General features: G+C 42.3%; 1 protein-coding gene and 1 long non-coding RNA gene across 2 annotated transcripts; both read left to right on the forward strand.

Annotated features, from left to right (window-relative positions):
- The first annotated feature begins 1,290 nt into the window (after nucleotides 1-1,290).
- LOC142912146 (uncharacterized) lies at nucleotides 1,291-8,642 on the forward strand. Its single transcript, XR_012933926.1, has 3 exons — nucleotides 1,291-1,347; nucleotides 2,104-2,169; nucleotides 7,909-8,642. It is a non-coding gene; the product is annotated as an uncharacterized LOC142912146 (long non-coding RNA).
- Nucleotides 8,643-11,469: 2,827 nt separating this feature from the next.
- On the forward strand, nucleotides 11,470-16,644 carry LOC142912085 (uncharacterized). Its single transcript, XM_076060382.1, has 3 exons — nucleotides 11,470-13,665; nucleotides 14,164-14,277; nucleotides 15,145-16,644. Exons 1-3 carry the CDS (start codon nucleotides 11,470-11,472, stop codon nucleotides 15,856-15,858), a joined length of 3,024 nt encoding a protein of 1,007 aa, XP_075916497.1. The 3' UTR covers nucleotides 15,859-16,644.
- Nucleotides 16,645-21,731: the final 5,087 nt, after the last annotated feature.

Consider the following 21,731-nt stretch of genomic DNA (forward strand, 5'->3'; position numbering starts at 1 on the left):
TTCGACCATAACACAAACGGTCATCATCAGTTGTGAAAACGTGAGAATTTTTATTGTTTGATATATCTTTTTTATTACTTTATTGTTTCCCTTCAACGTGACTTTACCGAAAGAGCCAAGAATATGAATCACTGCAGTCACGAAAGCTTTAAATCGAAATTTAAGTGTAAAATATTTTAATTTTTTTACAATCCTGCCATCTAGTGGAGAAGTATTGTTACAATGAACAATGTGAACGCTCCGTAGAGGTGTACCTAAAAAAATATATATACACAAGTATGGTGTAATATGCATGTTTATATCAACATTTAATAAACACCTTGATAATTTTGGTACGTGCGTGAAAATAGTACACCTTTTGCAATTTGAAGTTTCTTGGGTTTCAAGCGTCGTACAATTAATAAAAAAATAGACCACGTATTGAAAGGCTTAATTAATTTAACTTTAATAATAGTTGGGTTTTCCCCTTTTTTCTGGCAACAAAACTGAAACCTTTTTAACAAGGATTCATGCCTACTGCATTAACCACAATACCTGCAGTCAAAATGCAAACAAAAAACATACTATGATAATATATGGTGCATTGTGCTTGAAACTGATTGGTGCACAGGTATTGTGGTTAATGCAGTAGACATGAATCCTTGTAAAAAGGTTTCAGTTTTGTTGCCATCAAAAAGGGGAAAAACCCTATTATTATTACATTTTGGAACTGGCAAAGGAGGTCTAATGATAATTTAACTTTGTGTTGCATCTGCAAAAACTACGGACCGTTCACTGTGAAGCGAATTCGCTGCGTGTCATCCCTGTTGCTATATGCACATTAACGCTCAGGTAATGGAAACCTTCACCTGTGGATGTTCTAGATTTGAAGCTTTCGCGACTGCAAGGATCCGTACTCTTTGGTTCTATTCGGTAAAGTCACGTCACAAACAACAACAAAATAAAAATTTAAAAATTCTCACGACGTTTCGGCCACAACACAAGTGGCCTTCATCAGATGAAGGGAACGTGCTGTCATGAGGACAGCGTTGGAGTGAAAACAGCCTCCCACACAGCTTAAAGTACGCGACCTGGGCTTGGCTGTTTTCACTCCAACGCTGTCCTCATGACAGCACGGTCCCTTCACCTGATGAAGGCCGCTTGCGTTGTGGCCGAAACGTTGTGAGAATTTTTAATTTTTTTGCTTGTTACGTGACTTTAGCGAATAGAACCAAAGAGTACCCTGTGGATGTATTGAGTGGCTCTCTTTGCGTTACAGAGCTGGGCCATGGCCTGAACGACAAAGCAGACCTCCCGGAGAAAAAACACAAAGGGCTTTGGAGCTTTTTGCGGCCAAAGATAAAGAAGGTCAGTACGTGACACACTTGCACCCCTGCGTATTTGAAATTGAGCGGTGTTTTTTCTTGCTGTGGTGTTCTCTTGTGACTTCATTAAACGGTGTGTTATTCTCTTGTCGAGAGGAGTGTCATGTGTAGATACACGGAGACATGTTTGTAACAAGATATAGTAATAGGTTTTACCCTTTTGACTGGCACAAAAACTGCCACCTTTATTCAAGGCATCATGTTTGCAATAACCACAACACAAGCAGTCAAAATGCAAACAAAAAAGACAACTCTGATAATAATAATATTGGCACTGTCCTTGAATTTGATTGGTCCACACCCGAGACGGCTTTTCTTAGAGCCTAGTCTCCACTGGTGTTGGACCAGAAGACGCCAAAAGGCGTACAACTCAAAAACAGCGCACCATCAGAGTATTGAGGGCTCGGCGTGAGCATTTACATTATGAGATCTCCTTTGCCAGTAACAAAATATATATTTGTAACAAGTCGGTGTGTTTATAGTTCAAATGTATTCTGGAGGCATTTGCTTTTTATTTTTATATTTCCGCTTATATTTGAATATACTAACACGTTGCGTGCAGAAGCTTGCTTTGAACGCTGTTGGGACATGTTCTTGCTGTTGATACTAACACACGCAACCAGCTACTTCTAGCTGTTTTGGTTATTCTAACAACTTCCCCCCGTGCGCATTGTTGAGTATTTGCTGTCTTTGCTTACCCGCGTGTCATGTCCTCATTCTGCTGCTGTGGCTTTCCCAGAGTGATGATGATGATGTTTCCGAGCGTGGTTCCAACAGCTCAATGCATGGTGACAGTAGCAGAGACGTAAGTACTAACTCTGTTTACAGCCCCGCTAACGATACTAACGGCAGTGCTAAACAGAAAATAATTCCTCATGCTTGTGCTCACAGCGGTAAATGTCGCACAGGCCCATCACTTTTTAGCGCTAACCCCGTTCCCTTTTAATACTCAGTTGCCCTTGAAGAACTGTCTTGAATTATGGTGCTATGATTCAAATTAAAGCTTGCCTTTGGCAAAAAAACCTTGAAACCTGTCAACATGATTCATAGCTTCAAAGCTAAAGCAGACTGTGTCATTAAAATGTTACGCATTTTTTTGCACATCAAACTGTTGAAAAAGATAATTTTCCGTCATGCCGACCTTATAATTCAACGTGAAAGACATTTTTTTAAATATAATACAACACTCGTAATTACCCTTTTTACATTTTAAAATGTGGCATTGATATTTTGTGGGGAGCTTATAAGGTCCCCACAAAAATATCAATGTGTTATGCAGTGTAGTCCTATAGTTCGTTATCTTTGTTTTCTGGTTCACTTTATTGTTAGAATCGTATTGGAAAATAATTTTAGCTATCAACTAAATCAGTTAATGCCATTTTGAGAATTTGTGTAAGTTATCTTGGTGGAATAAGTTGTACAGGTGTAGGTGTAAACTGCAAAACAACAACTTTCCAGAAATTATTCACTGGTAAAACATGTTTTAGACCAATTTAGCTGACAGTGCACCCTTTTGGAAGCATTAGCGATTTATTTAGCTGTATAGTATGATTCATGCTGATTCCATTGATGTTGAGAATCATCAAATTCAGGGTAAGTACTGTTAATTCAGTGATCACTGTACAACTGGATTGTTGAATGATTAAATTACAGCCGATTTTAAGTTTATATTTATCACATACCTTGATTTACTTTTGAAATATTTAAATTCAAATGTATCAGTTTATTTTAATGCAGATGTATCGTGGTTGCTGTAGGTGTCACTCAATACACATTTAAATTGTTGGTGCGACATGTTTTTTGCGTATATATGTTAACAGTTATTACAATGTACTATTTAAAAGGTTAATACAGTGGTTCTCAACCCGGGGGGTGGGAAGTATGCCCCTCTATGGGAAGCACAAACAACTTTCAAGCGGGGTGCAGGCTGTGGCATGAATACCGTGCGTGATACATTTATCATGTGCAAGGGGAGGAACCCCATCGCCATATTTGCAGCAACAAAACACCAATAATTTTGATTTAAAGCTTTTGTGACTGCAGTAATTCATATTCTTGGCTCTTTCGGTAAAGTCACGTTGAAGGGAAACAATAAAATAATAATGTATATATAAAACAATAAAAATTCTCACGACGTTTCGACCATAACACAAACGGTCATCATCAGGTGTAATGTTGTGTGCATACAGTGCAATGTACATTTCAATTCGAAGCGTGTGCAGGCTTAATGCCAAGATCAACGTGGCTTCTCCAGTTTGTGATTTACAGGACGTGACACAGACTGAGACCGGTGCGGTTTTAGGTCCAAATTTCAGCACACGTTTGAATTTGCCGTTACTCTGCCCCTCTTAGAACTTACTCTCTCGTATTTAGTTCAAAAGCAGGAGACTTGTTAGCGGCACGTCTCCCTGCGCGCTACACCATAGCACGTAGGCCTTGGCACTTGAGTTGTAGGGTAGGGACCACGTGGCCAGGTGCCGCTTGCCCTCCACACCCATCGGAAAATAAAGTGAGCTGGTGAGTAATATTTTTGTCGATGTTATCGCTGACCACTGGCAAATCCTGTTCTTAAAGCTTTTTGTTGTCGATTTATATGACGTTAAGTGTTTGTTTAATGAGGGTTTTCTTTATTCATATTCTTAGCTCTTTCGGTAAAGTCACGTTGAAGGGAAACAATAAAATAATAAAATATATATAAAACAATAAAAATTCTCACGACGTTTCGACCATAACACAAACGGTTTTTTCACACCTGATGACGACCGTTTGTGTTATGGTCGAAACGTCGTGAGAATTTTTATTGTTTTATATATATTTTATTTTTTTATTGTTTCCCTTCAACGTGACTTTACCGAAAGAGCTAAGAATATGAATTACTGCAGTCACGAAAGCTTTCAATCAAGGTTTTTTTTGTACCATCCATTGTGGTGAACCGTTTTAAGTGATAGCCCTTTGCTGTTTTTTTTTTCCAGAAATTATTAATAACCTTACGCTACAGTTGCGCTGCTCTTAAAAGTAAGGTTGTAAACCAAAAACGTGCACGGGTCCACCAGCAGAAAAGGAATCTTTATTTCCCTACATCCCATAGATGAGTTGTGAGCTGACTTTTGTTAAATGCTGCGAGCCGTTAATAAAAACGCCTCTCATTTATTTTCTTTGGTTCTTTCGGTAAAGTCACCACCACGTAGAATGAGAATAAAATAATAAATTGATAAATTAAAATAACACGATAAAATTCTCACGACGTTTCGGCCACGACGCAAGCGGCCTTCATCAGGTGAAGGGACAAGACTGTCTGGAGGACAGCGCTGGAGTGAAAAAGCCAAGCTCAGACCGCGACCTTTAAGCTGTGTGAGAAGAAACAGAGCGCCTTGACAAAGGAATTAGCATAGAATTTAGCATTTAATTGGCAGACTTAGCACGATGAACGGTGTAGAGAGGGTGAACATGTGCAGACCGGCGAGGGGGCGAGGGGGAGTTTACATATCGATGGTGTGAAAAGGGAATTTAAGCAGCCGCGAAAAGTTTGGGATACCACTACTTGGAAAAAAGATACTGTACCATTGAAAATTAGTTTAATGTTCGGTTAAAATCGAAACCTCTTTATTTATTTGCCCTCCAGCAAGACTTTTTCGACGGTGACCTAAAGGAAGTAAATGGAAGTGCAGTGCGCAGCAGTATCTTTGTCTGCTTTCACCGTGTGCATTGGCCGAACGAACAGCGCTTGAATCCCTGGAGGAACGTGCAACCCCACCCACACCCAACCCTGTAGAAAGCGTGACACAACTTATTGTGCTGTTTCAACAATATCCCCCCTCTCAATACTGCAACCTATGTCGTGCTCAGTAACGTTCGGAGCCTACTGACGCTGCGCGGACACGTGTAGGCGGACACGTGTAGGTGAACACGTGTAGGCGGACACGTGTAGGTGAACACGTGTAGGTGAACACGTGTAGGAGAACACGTGTAGGCGAACACGTGTAGGCGGACACGTGTAGGCGAACACGTGTAGGCGAACACGTGTAGGTGAACACGTGTAGGTGAACACGTGCAGGCGACTGAATGGGTGGAGCAGCACATCGGCAAACGCCCGTTGGGCAGCACCGCGTCACGAGGGGCCTTTGGCGTGAACTTTACTGTGCACCGTTGTGCCAACGCGATGCAGGTCGGGATATGAGAGGGTAATGGCATCGTTGGCCTGCATGAGCTGTACGGTCACGGCATGGATATACACGTCACGGGCTGAGCTGTCACTAGCCGGCTTCGCCCGGGACTTGGGTCCACCACGCCCGGCCGCCTTTGTCTCCCCGGTGGCGATGTTCACACACACAACACGGCAGTTACTCGTTTGAGGCTGAGTCGACCTAGGGGAGGCCCAGGAGCGGTTGAAATAATCGTCGCCGGCGGTGGCAGTGAGCGGGAATCGAACTGGGGGTCGCCGGGTTCGTAGCGCGGCGTAGCGCTAACCACTACACTACAATGCGTTAGGCTTACACACACACACATAGACACACACAGATACACACACATACACACAGATACACACACACATACACAGACACACAGACACACACACATACACACACAGACACACAGTCACACACACAAACATACATACACACAGACACACACACATACACAGATACACACAGACACATACACAGCGCGCTAACCACTACACAACAATGCTTTACGCTTCCACATAGACACAGACACATACACACACACATACACACATACACAACAACAACAACCGCCATTCGCCACTAAGTGGCGGTGACGTCACCACGACGCTTGTGCCAGGCTATGCTACACTACAATGCGTTAGGCTTCCACATGCGCGGGTCACGTGACAGATTTGACGTCACAGCATTTATGTTTTGCCGTGCAAAAACAAATACATTATTGAGCTCCCCCCCCCCCCCCCACCAAAAAACTAAAACAAAAGTGTATTTGTATAAGGTTTGCACGGTGTACAGTCTGTAAAGTACCCACATGGCAAATTTAAAGTTTGTTGCATGTCGGGAAGTTCGCTAAACATTTTGAACAGACACATACTCACACCTTTTTGTCTTTTACATATATATGGAGATAAAATAAACCTAAGGCTTTGGTTACTTAATCTCTTTGTTAACAAAATTGTTATAGCAACCACACTTCAAAAACAAAATTATGAAGCCTTTTCAGGCTCCTTCAAAGTTTTTGTGGCATTTACATGCTGTTTTATTGTGATACTGCATATGTTTAATGCATTGGCAGTATGTTGAACGTCTTTCACATCGTGCATAGCCAACCAATGACGTAGCATCTGGAATATAAATAGTTTCCATTATTGGCATGATACTCGAGCTGAGTATCATGAAGATGCTCCTTGAAATCGATTATTTCTTATATACCTCTTTACCTAATATTTCACGTCATTCAAAAATTAAAATTGCACTTAAGTTAATCATACTTCAACAATCTCCCACTGACCAGCATGGCAATGTGTTACACCCGTAAGAATAATTACATGTTCAGGAAAGTTGCACTGAGTCTGAAGACTCCTATTCAAGAGGGTCCTGCACAGGGATGTTTGGCCAATAGCTGTAAAAAAAAAAAATTCAACGAATTAGTTTTTGGATTTCAATAAAGTTCTTTGTTACATAACACACCACCATTAGTAAATAGTTATATTCTTAGCTCTTTCGGTAAAGTCACGTTGTTTTGTATATATTATTATTTTATTGTTTCCCTTCAACGTGACTTTACCGAAAGCTAAGAATATGAATTACTGCAGTCACGAAAGCTTTAAATCAAAATGTATTAAATAGTTGTACAGTATTGTGCCGGAGATAGGTTTGGCTTTGGTGGATATCTCTTAACAACTTTGTGTTTTAATAGGGGTTTTTCCCCTTTTTTTCTGGCAACAAAACTGAAACCTTTTAACAAGGATTCATGTCTACTGCATTAACCACAATACTTGCAGTCAAAATGCAAACGAAAAAAATACTATGATAATATGTAGCATTGTCCTTGAAACTGATTGGTCCACGCCAAGGGACGGCTTTCTTTTGAGCCTCGACCCAAATTGGTGCTCGACCAGATGACGCCAAAAGGCGTGCATTGTGGTTAATGCAGCGACATGAATCCTCGTAAAAAGGTTTCAGTTTTAGGAATAGGTTTTACCCTTTTGACTGGCACAAAAACTGACACCTTTATTCAAGGCATCATGTTTGCAATAACCACAACACAAGCAGTCAAAATGCAAACAAAAGAGACAACTCTGATAATAATATGCACTGTCCTTGAATTTGATTGGTCCACACGCGAGACGGCTTTTCTTAGAGCCTAGTCTCCACTGGTGTTGGACCAGAAGACGCCAAAAGGCATACTAAAAGGGTAAAACCTATTCCTATATCTTGTTTCTGGCAAAGGAGGTCTCATAATGTAAAAGGTTTCAGTTTTGTTGCCAGAAAAAAGGTTGAAAAACCCCCTATTATTATTACATTTTGGCTACTGGCAAAGGAGGTCTAACGATGTAAACCTTGTGTCTCCTGCTCAGAGCCCTCCAGGCCAGCCGCGCCTCGCACAGGAGACCGGAAGAAGCCGGTCACCCCCTCCCGCACCGTTGGCCTCGCCTTCGACCCGGGCCGCTGGAGCCACGTCGCCGCTCGGCACGCTGCGGCGTCGCACCAAGCCCCGTGCGCCTCCTCCTCCTCCTCCCCCCCCATGCACCACCGCCTGGGATACGCAGGCTGCCGGCCCCGAGCCGCCGCCTCCGCTTCCGAGATCTGCCCCAGAACAGGCGCGGCCGGCGGCGTTGTTGTTGTTGTCGCAGCCTGGATCCACTCCTCCTGTGCAGCCCGGCGTGGAGAACGAGCGTCGAAGGCGGAGCAGCTCCGCACGTGAGAGAGAGAGAGGGCTCTCACGTGCTCACATTTTCCATTTTTTTTATTTTTATCAAGTGCCCTTTATAGTTCTATCGATTCAAGGCCGATTTTTTTTTTTTTACGACGGAGCGGCGCTTTTTGGCCCTGTTCAAAATGCGGGAATTTAAGCTGTGCCATCGGGCAAACGTTTTGATTTAAGCGAAAAAGTATGTCTAAAAAAAGCTTCTGTTCGTTTCGTCTTGGTAACAACCTGCAAGCATCTCGGGGAGCAAAAAGTGAAATTCCATTGCTTTTAGTGCAGTGAACTGCTTAGGCACAATACCTAAACTTAAACACATTCTCCTGCGGAGGGAGGAGCTGGTAGGAACGTTGTTGGGTTGCTCGGTCAATGGCCAGGGTCAACGGCGGCACCACCACGTGGTGTGTTCCGTAAATATGCCCGACTGTGAGGGCAGGCACAAGCCAGCGTGAGTAGGTTAAACATTGAGTTTTATAAGGGCACCACGGGGTGACCAGCCCCTCCCCAGCCAGCCCCACCCCCCCACGCAGCCCCTCCCCACCCAGCCCCTCCCCACCCTCCCCTCCCCACCCAGCCCCTCCCCACCAGCCCCTCCCCACCCTCCCCTCCCCACCCAGCCCCACCCCTCCCATGTTTAGATGCACGACAGACTGACACAATAATAATCTCCTGTGGGCTGGTGGTGTAGTAACCAGGAGGTTCCTACACAGTATCATCACCTAGCCGATTTGTCAACATCATGTTTACACAGGGGAGACGGTAAGCGAACACGTTCCAATCGTGCATGCGGTTTTGTTTGGCTTCAACTGTCTTCTTTCAACAAGACCTCTGCTGCTACACATTTACCTTGTGAGCCCCACTATTTCCAGATTTGAAGCTTTCGTGACTGCAAGGATTCACCACACTCTGTGTTTTTTTTCAGCAAAGTAACGACGTAGTTAAAAAACAAATAAATGATAAAACAACTAAATTAAATCACGACGTTTCGGAGGCAACACCAAGCTCCCTTCTTCAGGTGGAAACCGTCACAGCTGTATCAAGCAATTTTACCGTGACGATTTCCACCTGAATTTCTGTATGAAGTTGAGGCAGAAATTTTACCGTGATGGTTTCCACCTAAATTTCTGTATCAAGTTGATGCAGCAATTTTACCGTGACGGTTTCCACCTAAATTTCTGTATCGAGTTGATGCAGCAATGTTGCCGTGACGATTTCCACCTGAATTTCTGTATCGAGTTGATGCAGCAATTTTGCCGTGACCTGTGTCCACCTGAATTTCTGTATCAAGTTGATGCAGCAATGTTGCCGTGACGATTTCCACCTGAATTTCTGTATCAAGTTGATGCAGCAATATTACCGTGATAGTTTCCACCTGAATTTCTGTATCAAGTTGATGCGGCAATGTTGCCGTGACGGTTTCCACCTGAATTTATGTATCGAGTTGATGCAGCAATTTTGCCGTGACGGTTTCCCCATGAAGACGGAAGCTTGGTGTTGCCCCCGAAACGTCGTGATTTAATGTAGTTGTTTTATTTATTTTATTTTACCTACGTCGTGACTTTACCGAAGAAACACAAAGAGTCTATGAGCCCCACGATGTCTGTCGTCAGTCAAAGCACCGTTTGTAATATGATGACAAGGTGAAATATTTAATTGGCGACTTATTTTTGAGGACATCAACACAGAATGTATCATCATTGTTACGCTTAATGAAGGGTTGAAGTCGTGGAATGTTAAAGTGCCTAACCCAGTAATGTTTCCGGGGTTTAATGTCCTCGCGAAGCAATAGTGAATTATGTTTAAGAGATTTGGCCGGGATGAATTGTTCATCGACCAAACGAAATTATTTTTTTTATTATTGTGAAGAGAGACATTTTGCAATTTTGGGGTGCCATCAGAATCTTTATTTAGACTGGAGAAATCTGATGAACTGTGAAGCTCATTTTCACAGATGACCAGTAAAAGGGATGAAATATTTTACATTATGAGACCTCCTTTGCCAGTAACAAGATATAGTAATAGGTTTTACCCTTTTAACTGGCACAAAAAACTGAAACCTTTATTCAAGGCATCTTGTTTGCAATAACCACAACAAACAAAAAGACAACTCTGATATTATTATCAGAGTTGTCTTTTTGTTTGCATTTTGACTGCTTGTGTTGTGGTTATTGCAAACATGATGCCTTGAATAAAGGTGTCAGTTTTTTGTGCCAGTTAAAAGGGTAAAACCTATTACTATATGGATGAAATCTTGTCTTGTGATAGATTACACAGAAATGTGCCGCACTATGGCATCGTACCGTGCAATGTGTTGTGATGGGAGTTGCATGCTGTCAGTTGTGTTCTTGTTAGTCAGGTGGCATCACAATCCAACAGTCATCCAATCAGTGAGCAAGTTGGTCCAGTGAGCATGTACATAGTGTGTATATGTATATATTTGATTGTGAGTGAGTGTATGTGAGTACTTATGTGTATGTGTGTGTGCGTGCATGCATGTGACGAACATGTTTTATATTAACAGCCAGCTGCTGTTTGAACCTTAAAGAATTCACTTGACCGGTTATGGGTAAGTCAAATGTGCTGATGCTAATGAATGGCATTCACATGTATGGAAATGTTGTTTTGTGTTTCTCAGCCTCCGCTCAAAGTTCTGGGCGCTTACCGTTAAAGGATGAAAATGAAGAAGGTAAATATTGTAAAATGCACGGCTTCATTGGAATAGATGGCTCTGTATAAGCAGTATGGAGGCCAGAAGTAATTTTAATCCAATAAACTGTTTCTTTAAATGGTTGTTCATTTAGATATCTTGTGATCAAAATTGTAATCGTGTTCCGACAATTGGCTAATTATTACGCTACTTTGATAAAATATGTAATTTATTAAGAGTTTTTTTAGGGCATGTTAATTCAGATATAAAATTGACTTTCATACTGCAGAATAATGCTTACAAGGTAAAACAACTGCATAACCTTGCAGCAGGGGCACCATTTCCTTTGAAAGTGTGTGGATTAATTGAAGGATCTTTTGAAAGTCCTTTAACCTTCCCGGTCCTCATTTTTCCACGAAAATGTTGACAGGCTGTGGAGCAAACAGCCTGCCAAAATACCAACAAAAAAAACATTCGAATTAGTGATTTACATATTGTTAATTTACATATGTTCCATGCAATTTCAGACTAACTTTATTCCAGCTGGCAAAGCCAATTGAGCAAAGAATGGAAGCAGCCGATGGAAACGAGGCTGGAAACGCGCCGCAGGTTTCTGCCGAGCCACCCGTTACTCAGACAAAGAATGGTAATGAAGCGAAAGTCGACTTCCTTGCCAAGGTTCGGGAATCTGCCTTGGCCCAGCAACTTGACCGTAAATCCAAACCTGCCCTTTGTGGGTCTTTTACTGGGGCCACCGCAGAAGCGTCTGGTTGTGTCGTGGGTGAACAAGACCCCGGACGTAAAAGGTTACCCGTGGCTTTCCCTGACACGTCCACCAAACCCAATAGTGAGTTAAGCAGGGCAGGAAGGCGTGGTGGAGGAAGTCTAAAGTGCCTGGATAAAATGCCCGTTAAAAACGAAACCTGTCTAAATGCGCACGTGGAGAAAATCCCCGTAGTGCATGAACAGCATACGGAACAACTGGTAACACGCCAACACAAGACGCACGTGGAAGAGTCTGTATTGATCCAGCCAGTGGAAATCCGTCAAGAAATTGCCGGCGCTAGAGAAGAAATAGTTGAGCCAGACAAAGTTTGCAAGGTTATTGCAGAAGCAAGGCTAACTAAAAGTGAAAAAGTATCCGAAATAAATGAAACTTCACAGCCAGTAATGGACCAGTCAAATGAGCCTGGGGCTTCGATGCAAAACAGAATTTTTCACAAGACTCGATCAATTTCAAAAGAGCGACGTGCACCTGAAGTTGAATGTCAAAATCATTCTGCTGAAACATCTTCTCCAGTTTTTCCTGTCTGTAAGCAGCCTTCAGATCGGTGGAGGTCCACAAATGAAATCACCAGAGATTACCTTCCTAAAGTGGGATTGACCACTTACAGAATTGTTCCTTCCAAGCCAGTCATAAGACCAAAACCTGGAACAGCTGATGTCCCATTCCTTCTACCAGCTTATAAAACAGAACCCGGCAAGACTGAAAATGCTACTGCAACCAATGCTACAAAAGAAATCAAAGAAACGTTGAAATACTACTCAACAGCGAAGATCGGTGACATTACAACCAATCCACAACAGCATACAGCACATCAGTCACCGGTGATTCCTCTACCATTAATTCCCCCACCAGTGATTCCTCCACCATTGATTCCCCCACCAGTGATTCCTCCACCATTAATTGCCCCACCAGTGATTCCTCCACCATTAATTCCCCCACCAGTGATTCCTCCACCATTGATTCCCCCACCAGTGATTCCTCCACAATTAAGTCCTCCACCAGTGATTCCTCCACCATTAATTCCCCCACCAGTGATTCCTCCACCAATGATTCCTCATTTATCAGGGCTCTCAATTGTGGCTCGCCCATTCCAGAGGTCCCATTCCCTCCAGTGTACTACGGAGGCAATATCTCAGCAACACTCTGCCACCGAGCCACTTGCCAGCACTGCCACATCTCCACCACCACTACCACCACCACCATCGAGCTCAAAGCAAGATGCATTTTTCCGTCCCGGCAGGAGGGCCTCCAGCATCTACGTGGCATCTGCCATTGCCAAGAGAACAGCCTACAAGGCCATTGATGCTCCGAATGAAACTTACAGTGGCACAACCACAACAAATACAACACCTGTACATGCTTTGCCACCAATTCAGGTAAATTGGGAACAGGATGAGCTCACGATTCCACCACCACCACAGTTTTCTACGGAAGAAAATGCCAACATTCCAAATGCTCCAGGTGACCCGGGGAAGGTGATTATTATAACCGAGGCACCACGAGTCCATCAATGGAAGCCAAAACTATTCAGACCAGTCAGTTTCCCAAGCGTCATGTTCAAAAATGACAAACCATCTAGCGTGAGTGTAGCGTCGAGTCATTCAGAGTCTAAGAACGCCGTTTTTCCTGTCAAGTCACCACCTCCGGTGAGTCCTAAACCAAGTAGTGGAAACCCTTTTAATGTAAAATCAGCCACTAACTCATCTCAAATTCAGTCCGTTCTCAGTTCTCCAAAATCCACCGACGCAAGTCCTTTCCATCAGCCTCCCACAGTTTTAAATACCACTGGAACTGCACTGGAAAGTTTCAGTCTTATTCACGGGCAGAGGAAACCATCAGGTGAAGACAGCGGTCCGTTTGGACCGATGCTGAAGTTAAAACCTGTGGTGCAAACACCAATTGTGAAGGATAACAATGCACATGGTTCCCTAATGGAAGCGCTTCAGTCTACAGACAACGTGGGCACATTGAGAAAGGTCAGCCTGCTTTGTCTACATCGTCACATTTAAAATATTGTAATAAATATGGAAAATGTTGTGTTTAGCCTAAATTAAATGTGATTCGTTTATTTAAAAAAAAAGTATTTGTAGAACCTGCATTGTTAACCATGATTGCACATGTATAATTAAAGTTATCTTAAACATTTTGATTTAAAGCTTTCGTGACTGCAGTAATTCATATTCTTAGCTCTTTCGGTAAAGTCACGTTGAAGGGAAACAATAAAATAATAAAATATATATAAAACAATAAAAATTCTCACGACGTTTCGACCATAACACAAACGGTCATGTTATGGTCGAAACGTCGTGAGAATTTTTATTGTTTTATATATTTTTTTTATTATTTTATTGTTTCCCTTCAACGTGACTTTACCGAAAGAGCTAACAATATTATATTAAACATTTACCTTGCTAACGTGAAACGTTGTACAACATTTCCGTAAATGTTCTGGTCGCTGTTCCGTTATATTCTAGGTTTCGGGTGAACATCTGCAGGCAATGCTGGCAGCTGTAGACAGTGAGGCAGAGAGAGATGCTCGCATTTCTGTCGCTGTTCCATCAGGCGCAGGAGGGAAACGACTGAGAAAAGTAAGTGGGAATGCAAGTGACAGCTGTGTATTTAATTTTGATTTAAAGCTTTCGTGAATGCAGGGATTCACATTCGTGGTTCTTTCGGTAAAGTCACCACCACGTAGAAGGGAAACAATGAATAATAACAATAAAATTCTCACGACGTTTCGACTGCAACACAAGCAATCATCATCAGGTGTGGTTTTCACGTCGTGAGAATTTTATTGTTTTGTTTTTTATTATTTTATTGTTTCCCTTCTACGTGACTCGGCCTCAAATGAGTACCCGGTGCGGTGTGTAAACATTAGCACGTGCTAACATCACTTGCTCCAAGAGTCAGTGACAGCTGTACAGGGTGGGGGAGGGTGGGGATATTTGTGTCTCGTGTGTGTGTGTGTCTCGTCTTTGTGTCTTTGATTTCCCATGCAGTGTATAAACAAAGCAAGTGCCATCCGTTCATTTGCTTTGGCCAAAGTGATTTTTTAAATTAAAAGTTTCTGTACGATAGGGATGTATGTGCCCGCGTGGGACACTTACCTTCAAAAATCTCAGATCATAGGAAGCCATTCCGCAATGACTAATGAGAAAGTCGGGGATAATCGAGGATAATAGGAAGAATAGGGCCGTGGATAATGGAACTTTTGTGAACCTGACAGCTGTTGCAAATTACACGAATCACGCATATTAGGGCCTATTTGTCTTGCTCCCATTAATACATTAACAAAAACGTCCTTCAACATAATTTTCTTTGAGCTTGAGGATGTACGTTTGCACGGCATCGAACAATGGCGTGATTTGTCTGAACTTGAAGTGTTGTTACCCCAGGTAGCACAAGTCTTGGTGTCTCGTTGACTGCTGTGTTCTACTGTCTTCTGGTTTCCATAGACCCCATCTGCAGCAGCAGCGGCAGCAGCAGAAGACGAAGAACTGGTGTCTCAGCAGTTGAGAGAAGCCGACTCGGGCGACTCAGCCACAGTGCGGCCACGGCTTGCACCTGTGCATTCTCCTCCAGTCCCCATAGCCCCACCACCTCCTGTCATCCTCGTGGGTAACGGGGCCACAGGTACAGAGCGTAGGCCCAAGGATGCACGTCTGGCCATGCTTGATGCCATCCGATCCGGCAGTTGTGCTGGCATGCCTAAGAAGGTGATTGTAACTGAGCCACCACGAGTTCACCAGTGGAAGCCGAAACCATTCAGACCAGTCAGTTTCCCAAGCGTCTTGTTCAAAGATGACGAGCCATCTAGCGTGAGTGTGGCGTCGAGTCATTCAGAGACTAAGAACGCCGTTTTTCCTGTCAAGTCACCACCTCCGGTGAGTCCTAAACCAAGTAGTGGAAACCCTTTTAATGTAAAATCAGCGTCTAACTCGTCTCAAATTCAGTCCGTTCTCAGTTCTCCAAAATCCGCGGTCGCAAGTCCTTTCCATCAGCCTCCCACAGTTTCAAATACCACTGGAACTGCACCGGGAAGTCCCAGTCTCATTCACGAGCAGAGGAAACCATCAGGTGAAGACAGCTGTCCGTTTGGACCGATGCTGAAGTCAAAACCTGTGGTGCAAAAACCAAAGTTTAATGTGACGGACGTGAAAAAGGAATAGCCTATTCCCACCGCGGGGCTTAGGGCGTGCCAGGCGTCAAATATTTTTCGACGTGAACCCCACCGTTCGAGAGGCAAATCCCTCGCGTATATAAAAGAAGAAAGCTAAGAAAGAATGGAAGATGTTTCTATTTAAAGCTTTCGTGACTGCAAGGATTCATCTTCTTTGGTTCTTTCGGTAAAGTCACCACCACGTAGAATGAGAATAAAATAATAAATTAACAAAATAAAATAACAAATTCTCACGACGTTTCGGCCACAACACAAGTGGCCTTCTTCAGGTGAAAGGAACAGACCTGTCGGGACGACAGAGCTTCAACGAACGTTGTTAAGATTCGAGGCGTCTTTTAAGCTGGTTTAGAGAAGAGAGGCACCTTGACAAAGGGGTTTACATATCAATGCTAAATTCTCCTGTTTGATATGTAAACCCCTTTGTCAAGGTGCCTCACTTCCCCCAACCAGCTAAAAAGTCGCTTCGAATCTTAACAACGTTCATTGAAGCTCTGTCGTCCCGACGGGTCTGTTCCTTTCACCTGAAGACGGCCGCTTGCGTTGTGGCTGAAACGTCGTGAGAATTTTATCGTGTTATTTTATTATTTTATTATTCTCATTGTACGTGGTGGTGACTTTACCGAAAGAACCAAAGAAAATGGAAGATGTGTCCATTACGTTATACTGTACTCATGTGTTCAATAGAAAATGTTGGGAGCGTTTGTCCCTTTTTACATTTTGGAGGTTTAATGATGCGTTTCGTGTTGATATACGAATAAACACTTGATGCAGCCTGTTTCGTTTTATGCCCTGTGTGTCGGTGCATACAGAAACCAGCACGTACGAGCGCTGTGCCGTATACCCATTGCAGAGTATCTGCATTAAGCGACAAAGAGTTGCATGTTCATACTGTTGAACATATACGGTAATGCAGATATTGGGGATGTTTATTTAACTGTGCTTCCGTTTGTAAATGTTAGGTAACCGGCACACAAGAGCGTGTGCAGTTCTACAGGTTTATTGTATTTACCACTGAATTCTACAGTAGTATTGTATTTACCACTGAATTATACAGTTTTATTGCATTTACCACTGAATTCTACAGTAGTATTGCATTTACCACTGAATTCTACAGTATTATTGCATTTACCACTGAATTATACAGTATTATTGCATTTACCACTGAATTATACAGTATTATTGCATTTACCAGTGAATTATACAGTATTATTGCATTTACCACTGAATTCTACAGTAGTATTGCATTTACCACTGAATTCTACAGTATTATTGCATTTACCACTGAATTATACAGTATTATTGCATTTACCACTGAATTATACAGTATTATTGCATTTACCACTGAATGATACAGTATTATTGCATTTACCACTGAATTCTATAGTAGTATTGCATTTACCACTGAATTCTACAGTATTATTGCATTTACCACTGAATTATACAGTATTATTGCATTTACCACTGAATTATACAGTATTATTGCATTTACCACTGAATTCTACAGTAGTATTGCATTTACCACTGAATTCTACAGTAGTATTGCATTTACCACTGAATTCTACAGTTTTATTGTATTTACCATTGAATTCTACAGTTGTATTGCATTTACCACTGAATTCTACAGTAGTATTACATTTACCACTGAATTCTACAGTAGTATTGCATTTACCACTGAATTCTACAGTATTGCATTTACCACTGAATTCTACAGTAGTGTTGCATTTACCACTGAATTCTACAGTAGTATTGCATTTACCACTGAATTCTACAGTAGTATTGCATTTACCACTGAATTCTACAGTATTATTGCATTTACCACTGAATTCTACAATAGTATTGCATTTACCACTGAATTCTACAGTAGTATTGCATTTACCACTGAATTCTACAGTATTGCATTTACCACTGAATTCTACAGTAGTGTTGCATTTACCACTGAATTCTACAGTAGTATTGCATTTACCACTGAATTCTACAGTATTGCATTTACCACTGAATTCTACAATAGTATTGCATTTACCACTGAATTCTACAATAGTATTGCATTTACCACTGAAGTCTACAGTATTATTGCATTTACCACTGAATTCTACAGTAGTATTGCATTTACCACTGAATTCTATAGTATTGCATTTACCACTGAATTCTACAGTATTGCATTTACCACTGAATTCTACAGTAGTATTGCATTTACCACTGAATTCTACAATAGTATTGTATTTACCACTGAATTCTACATTAGTATTGTATTTACCACTGAATTCTACAGTAGTATTGCATTTACCACTGAATTCTACAGTTTTATTGCATTTACCACTGAATTCTACAATAGTATTGCATTTACCACTGAATTCTACAGTAGTATTGCATTTACCACTGAAATCTACAATAGTATTGCATTTACCACTGAATTCTACAGTTTTATTGCATTTACCACTGAATTCTACAGTAGTATTACATTTACCACTGAATTCTACAGTGGTATTGCATTTACCACTGAATTCTACAGTAGTATTACATTTACCACTGAATTCTACAGTTTTATTGCATTTACCACTGAATTCTACAGTTTTATTGTATTTACCACTGAATTCTACAGTAGTATTGTATTTACAACTGAATTCTACAGTTTTATTGTATTTACCACTGAATTCTACAGTAGTATTACATTTACCACTGAATTCTACAGTTTTATTACATTTACCGCTGAATTCTACAGTTTTATTGTATTTACCACTGAATTCTACAGTAGTATTGTATTTACCACTGAATTCTACAGTTTTATTGTATTTACCACTGAATTCTACAGTTGTATTGCATTTACCACTGAAATCTACATTAGTATTGCATTTACCACTGAATTCTACAGTAGTATTGCATTTACCACTGAATTCTACAGTAGTATTGCATTTACCACTGAATTCTACAGTAGTATTGCATTTACCACTGAATTCTACAGTAGTATTGCATTTACCACTGAATTCTACAGTTTTATTGCATTTACCACTGAATTCTACAGTATTATTGCATTTACCACTTAATTCTACAATAGTATTACATTTACCACTGAATTCTACAGTATTATTGCATTTACCACTGAATTCTACAGTTGCATTGCATTTACCACTGAATTCTACAGTAGTATTGCATTTACCACTGAATTCTACAGTAGTATTGCATTTACCACTGAATTCTACAGTAGTATTGCATTTACCACTGAATTCTACAGTAGTATTGCATTTGTAGTGGGTGCGAATTAGGTGCACACACGACTCCTTGGGAGGCAACGCTGATTTATTAGAACGGTAAGTAATATAACACTGCACATAAGGTGGTGACCACCGACCTACTCTAGCTAACACATACTTCTTCTTTGGTTCTTTCGGTAAAGTCACGTAGAATGAGAATAAAATAATAAATTGATAAAATAAAATAACAATAATATTCTCACGACGTTTCGGCCACGACGCAAGCGGCCTTCATCAGGTGAAGGGACAAGACTGTCTGGAGGACAGCGCTGGAGTGAAAAAGCCAAGCTCAGACCGCGACCTTTAAGCTGTGTGAGAAGAAACAGAGCGCCTTGACAAAGGAATTAGCATAGAATTTAGCATTTAATTGGCAGACTTAGCACGATGAACGGTGTAGAGAGGGTGAACATGTGCAGACCGGCGAGGGGGCGAGGGGGAGTTTACATATCGATGGTGTGAAAAGGGACAGCGCTGGAGTGAAAGAGCCACGTTCAGATCACGACCTTTAAGCTGTGTGAGAGGAAACAAAGCGCCTTGACAAAGGAATTAGATTGAAATGGCTGAATGATTAGCTTGTGACTGGTCACAGAAATAGCTATGTTAAAAGTTAAAGCATACACATCCGCAGAGGCACCCCTTGATAAAGGAATTAGCATAGAATTTAGCATTGAAATATCTAAGTTAAAGCATACACATCCGCAGAGGCACCTCTTGACAAAGGAATTATCATAGAATTTAGCATTGAAATAGCTGAGTGATTAGCTTGTAACTGGTCACAGAAATAGCTACGTTAAAGTCAGAGCATACACATTCACCGAGGCACTTAGTACAAATCAAACAGGAGAATTTAGCATTGAAATAACTAGGCGAATTTAGCATTGAAATAACTGAGTGATTAGCTAGTGACTGGTCACAGAAATGACTATGTTGAAGTCAAGGCCTACACATCCGAGCTATTCACAGTACTATATAGTGAACCAATAAAAAACTAAAATATAAATTACCTTAATGTTATCAATAAACTCTATATTCTCCAATCAGCTAAGCTACCAACAATAAGTCGTTATATATCACAATGCTATATGGCGAAAAAATGGGTGGATTCTTACCCTCAACTTTAGCACCACGGATAGCTACGGGCCCCGTTCAGACGGACGAGTTCATCCATGGTCGGAACAGAGGAGGGGTGAGAGACAGCTGCGAGGCGCTATTATACTCCATTTTGTAAACCATACCATTAACCGTGGTGTGAGATAAGATAACATAACACATTCTCCTGCGGAGGGAGCTGGTAGTAGGAACGTTGGGCTGCTCGGTCAATGGCCAGGGTCAACGGCGGCACCACCACGTGGTGTATTCCGTAAATATGCTCGACATCAGCTTCTGTGAGGACTGCTGTATCCCAACACGTACCAGGGTGAACTTTAACAACAATAAGCCCTGGTTCTCAGCAAAGCTCAGAAGGTTGAGGTTGGAGAAGGAGGAAGCGTTTAGGAGTGGGGATAGAGACAGATTCAAGGAGTCGAAGAACAGGTTTAGCAAAGCGGTGAGAGAGGCTAAACGACTGTACTCAGACTAAAACACCAGTTCTCTACTAACGACGCTGCTTCTGTCTGGAGAGGGCTCAGGCAGATCACCAACTACAAACCCAGAGCCCCCCACACCACTAACGACTCCCGCCTAGCCAACGACCTGAACGAGTTCTACTGTAGATTTGAAAGACAATTGGACTATCCTGAACCACCCCTTCCCACCCGAGAGGCCCCACCCCCCACCCATACTACAGAGACGATTCTCTCCTTTCAGGAGGGAGAAGTTAATAGACTTTTCAAGAGGCAGAATCCACGCAAAGCAGCCGGGTCGGACTCTGTCTCTCCAGCGACCCTTAGACACTGCGCTGACCAGCTGTCTCCGGTGTTCACCAACATCTTTAACACCTCCCTGGAGACATGCCATGTACCAGCCTGTCTCAAGTCCTCCACCATCATCCCTGTGCCCAAAAAGCTAAGGCCAACAGGACTAAATGATTACAGACCGGTCGCCCTTACATCTGTGGTAATGAAGTCTTTTGAGCGCCTGGTCCTGGCACACCTCAAAGCCATCACAGAGCCTCTCTTGGACCCCCTTCAGTTCGCCTACAGAGCCAACAGGTCTGTGGACGACGCAGTTAACATGGCCCTCCACTTCACCCTACAGCATCTGGACGCCTCAGCATCCTACGCCAGGATCCTGTTTGTGGACTTCAGCTCTGCCTTCAACACCATCATCCCTGCCCTGCTTCAGGACAAGCTCTTCCAGCTGAACTTGCCCTACACCACCTGTAAATGGATCACAGACTTCCTGTCTGACAGGAAGCAGTGCGTTAAGCTGGGAACACAAATCTCTGACTCCAGGTCCATCAGCACCGGAACTCCTCAGGGCTGCGTCCTTTTCCCACTGCTTTTCTCCCTGTATACCAACAGTTGCACCTCCAATCATCTGTCCGTCAAACTCTTGAAGTTTGCGGACGACACCACCCTCATTGGGCTGATCTCTGGTGGGGATGAGTCTGACTATAGGTGGGAAGCTGACAACCTGGTGACCTGGTGTAGCCAGAACAACTTAGAGCTAAATG

This window comes from Petromyzon marinus, unplaced genomic scaffold, assembly GCF_048934315.1.
Source record: "Petromyzon marinus isolate PM22_M1 ecotype Great Lakes invasive population unplaced genomic scaffold, UKy_Petmar_22M1.pri1.0 PM_G_Scaffold_19, whole genome shotgun sequence".
In the NCBI taxonomy this organism is placed as follows: domain Eukaryota; kingdom Metazoa; phylum Chordata; class Hyperoartia; order Petromyzontiformes; family Petromyzontidae; genus Petromyzon; species Petromyzon marinus.

What these genes read in the sequence shown, in the direction of transcription:
- LOC142912085 (XM_076060382.1), top strand. Translation starts at nt 11,470, where the DNA reads ATGGAAGCAGCCGATGGAAACGAGGCTGGAAACGCGCCGCAGGTTTCT. An exon ending in ACGTGGGCACATTGAGAAAG is followed by an intron (nt 13,666 to 14,163) that starts GTCAGCCTGCTT and finishes GTTATATTCTAG; the next exon opens with GTTTCGGGTGAACATCTGCA. An exon ending in GAGGGAAACGACTGAGAAAA is followed by an intron (nt 14,278 to 15,144) that starts GTAAGTGGGAAT and finishes TGGTTTCCATAG; the next exon opens with ACCCCATCTGCAGCAGCAGC.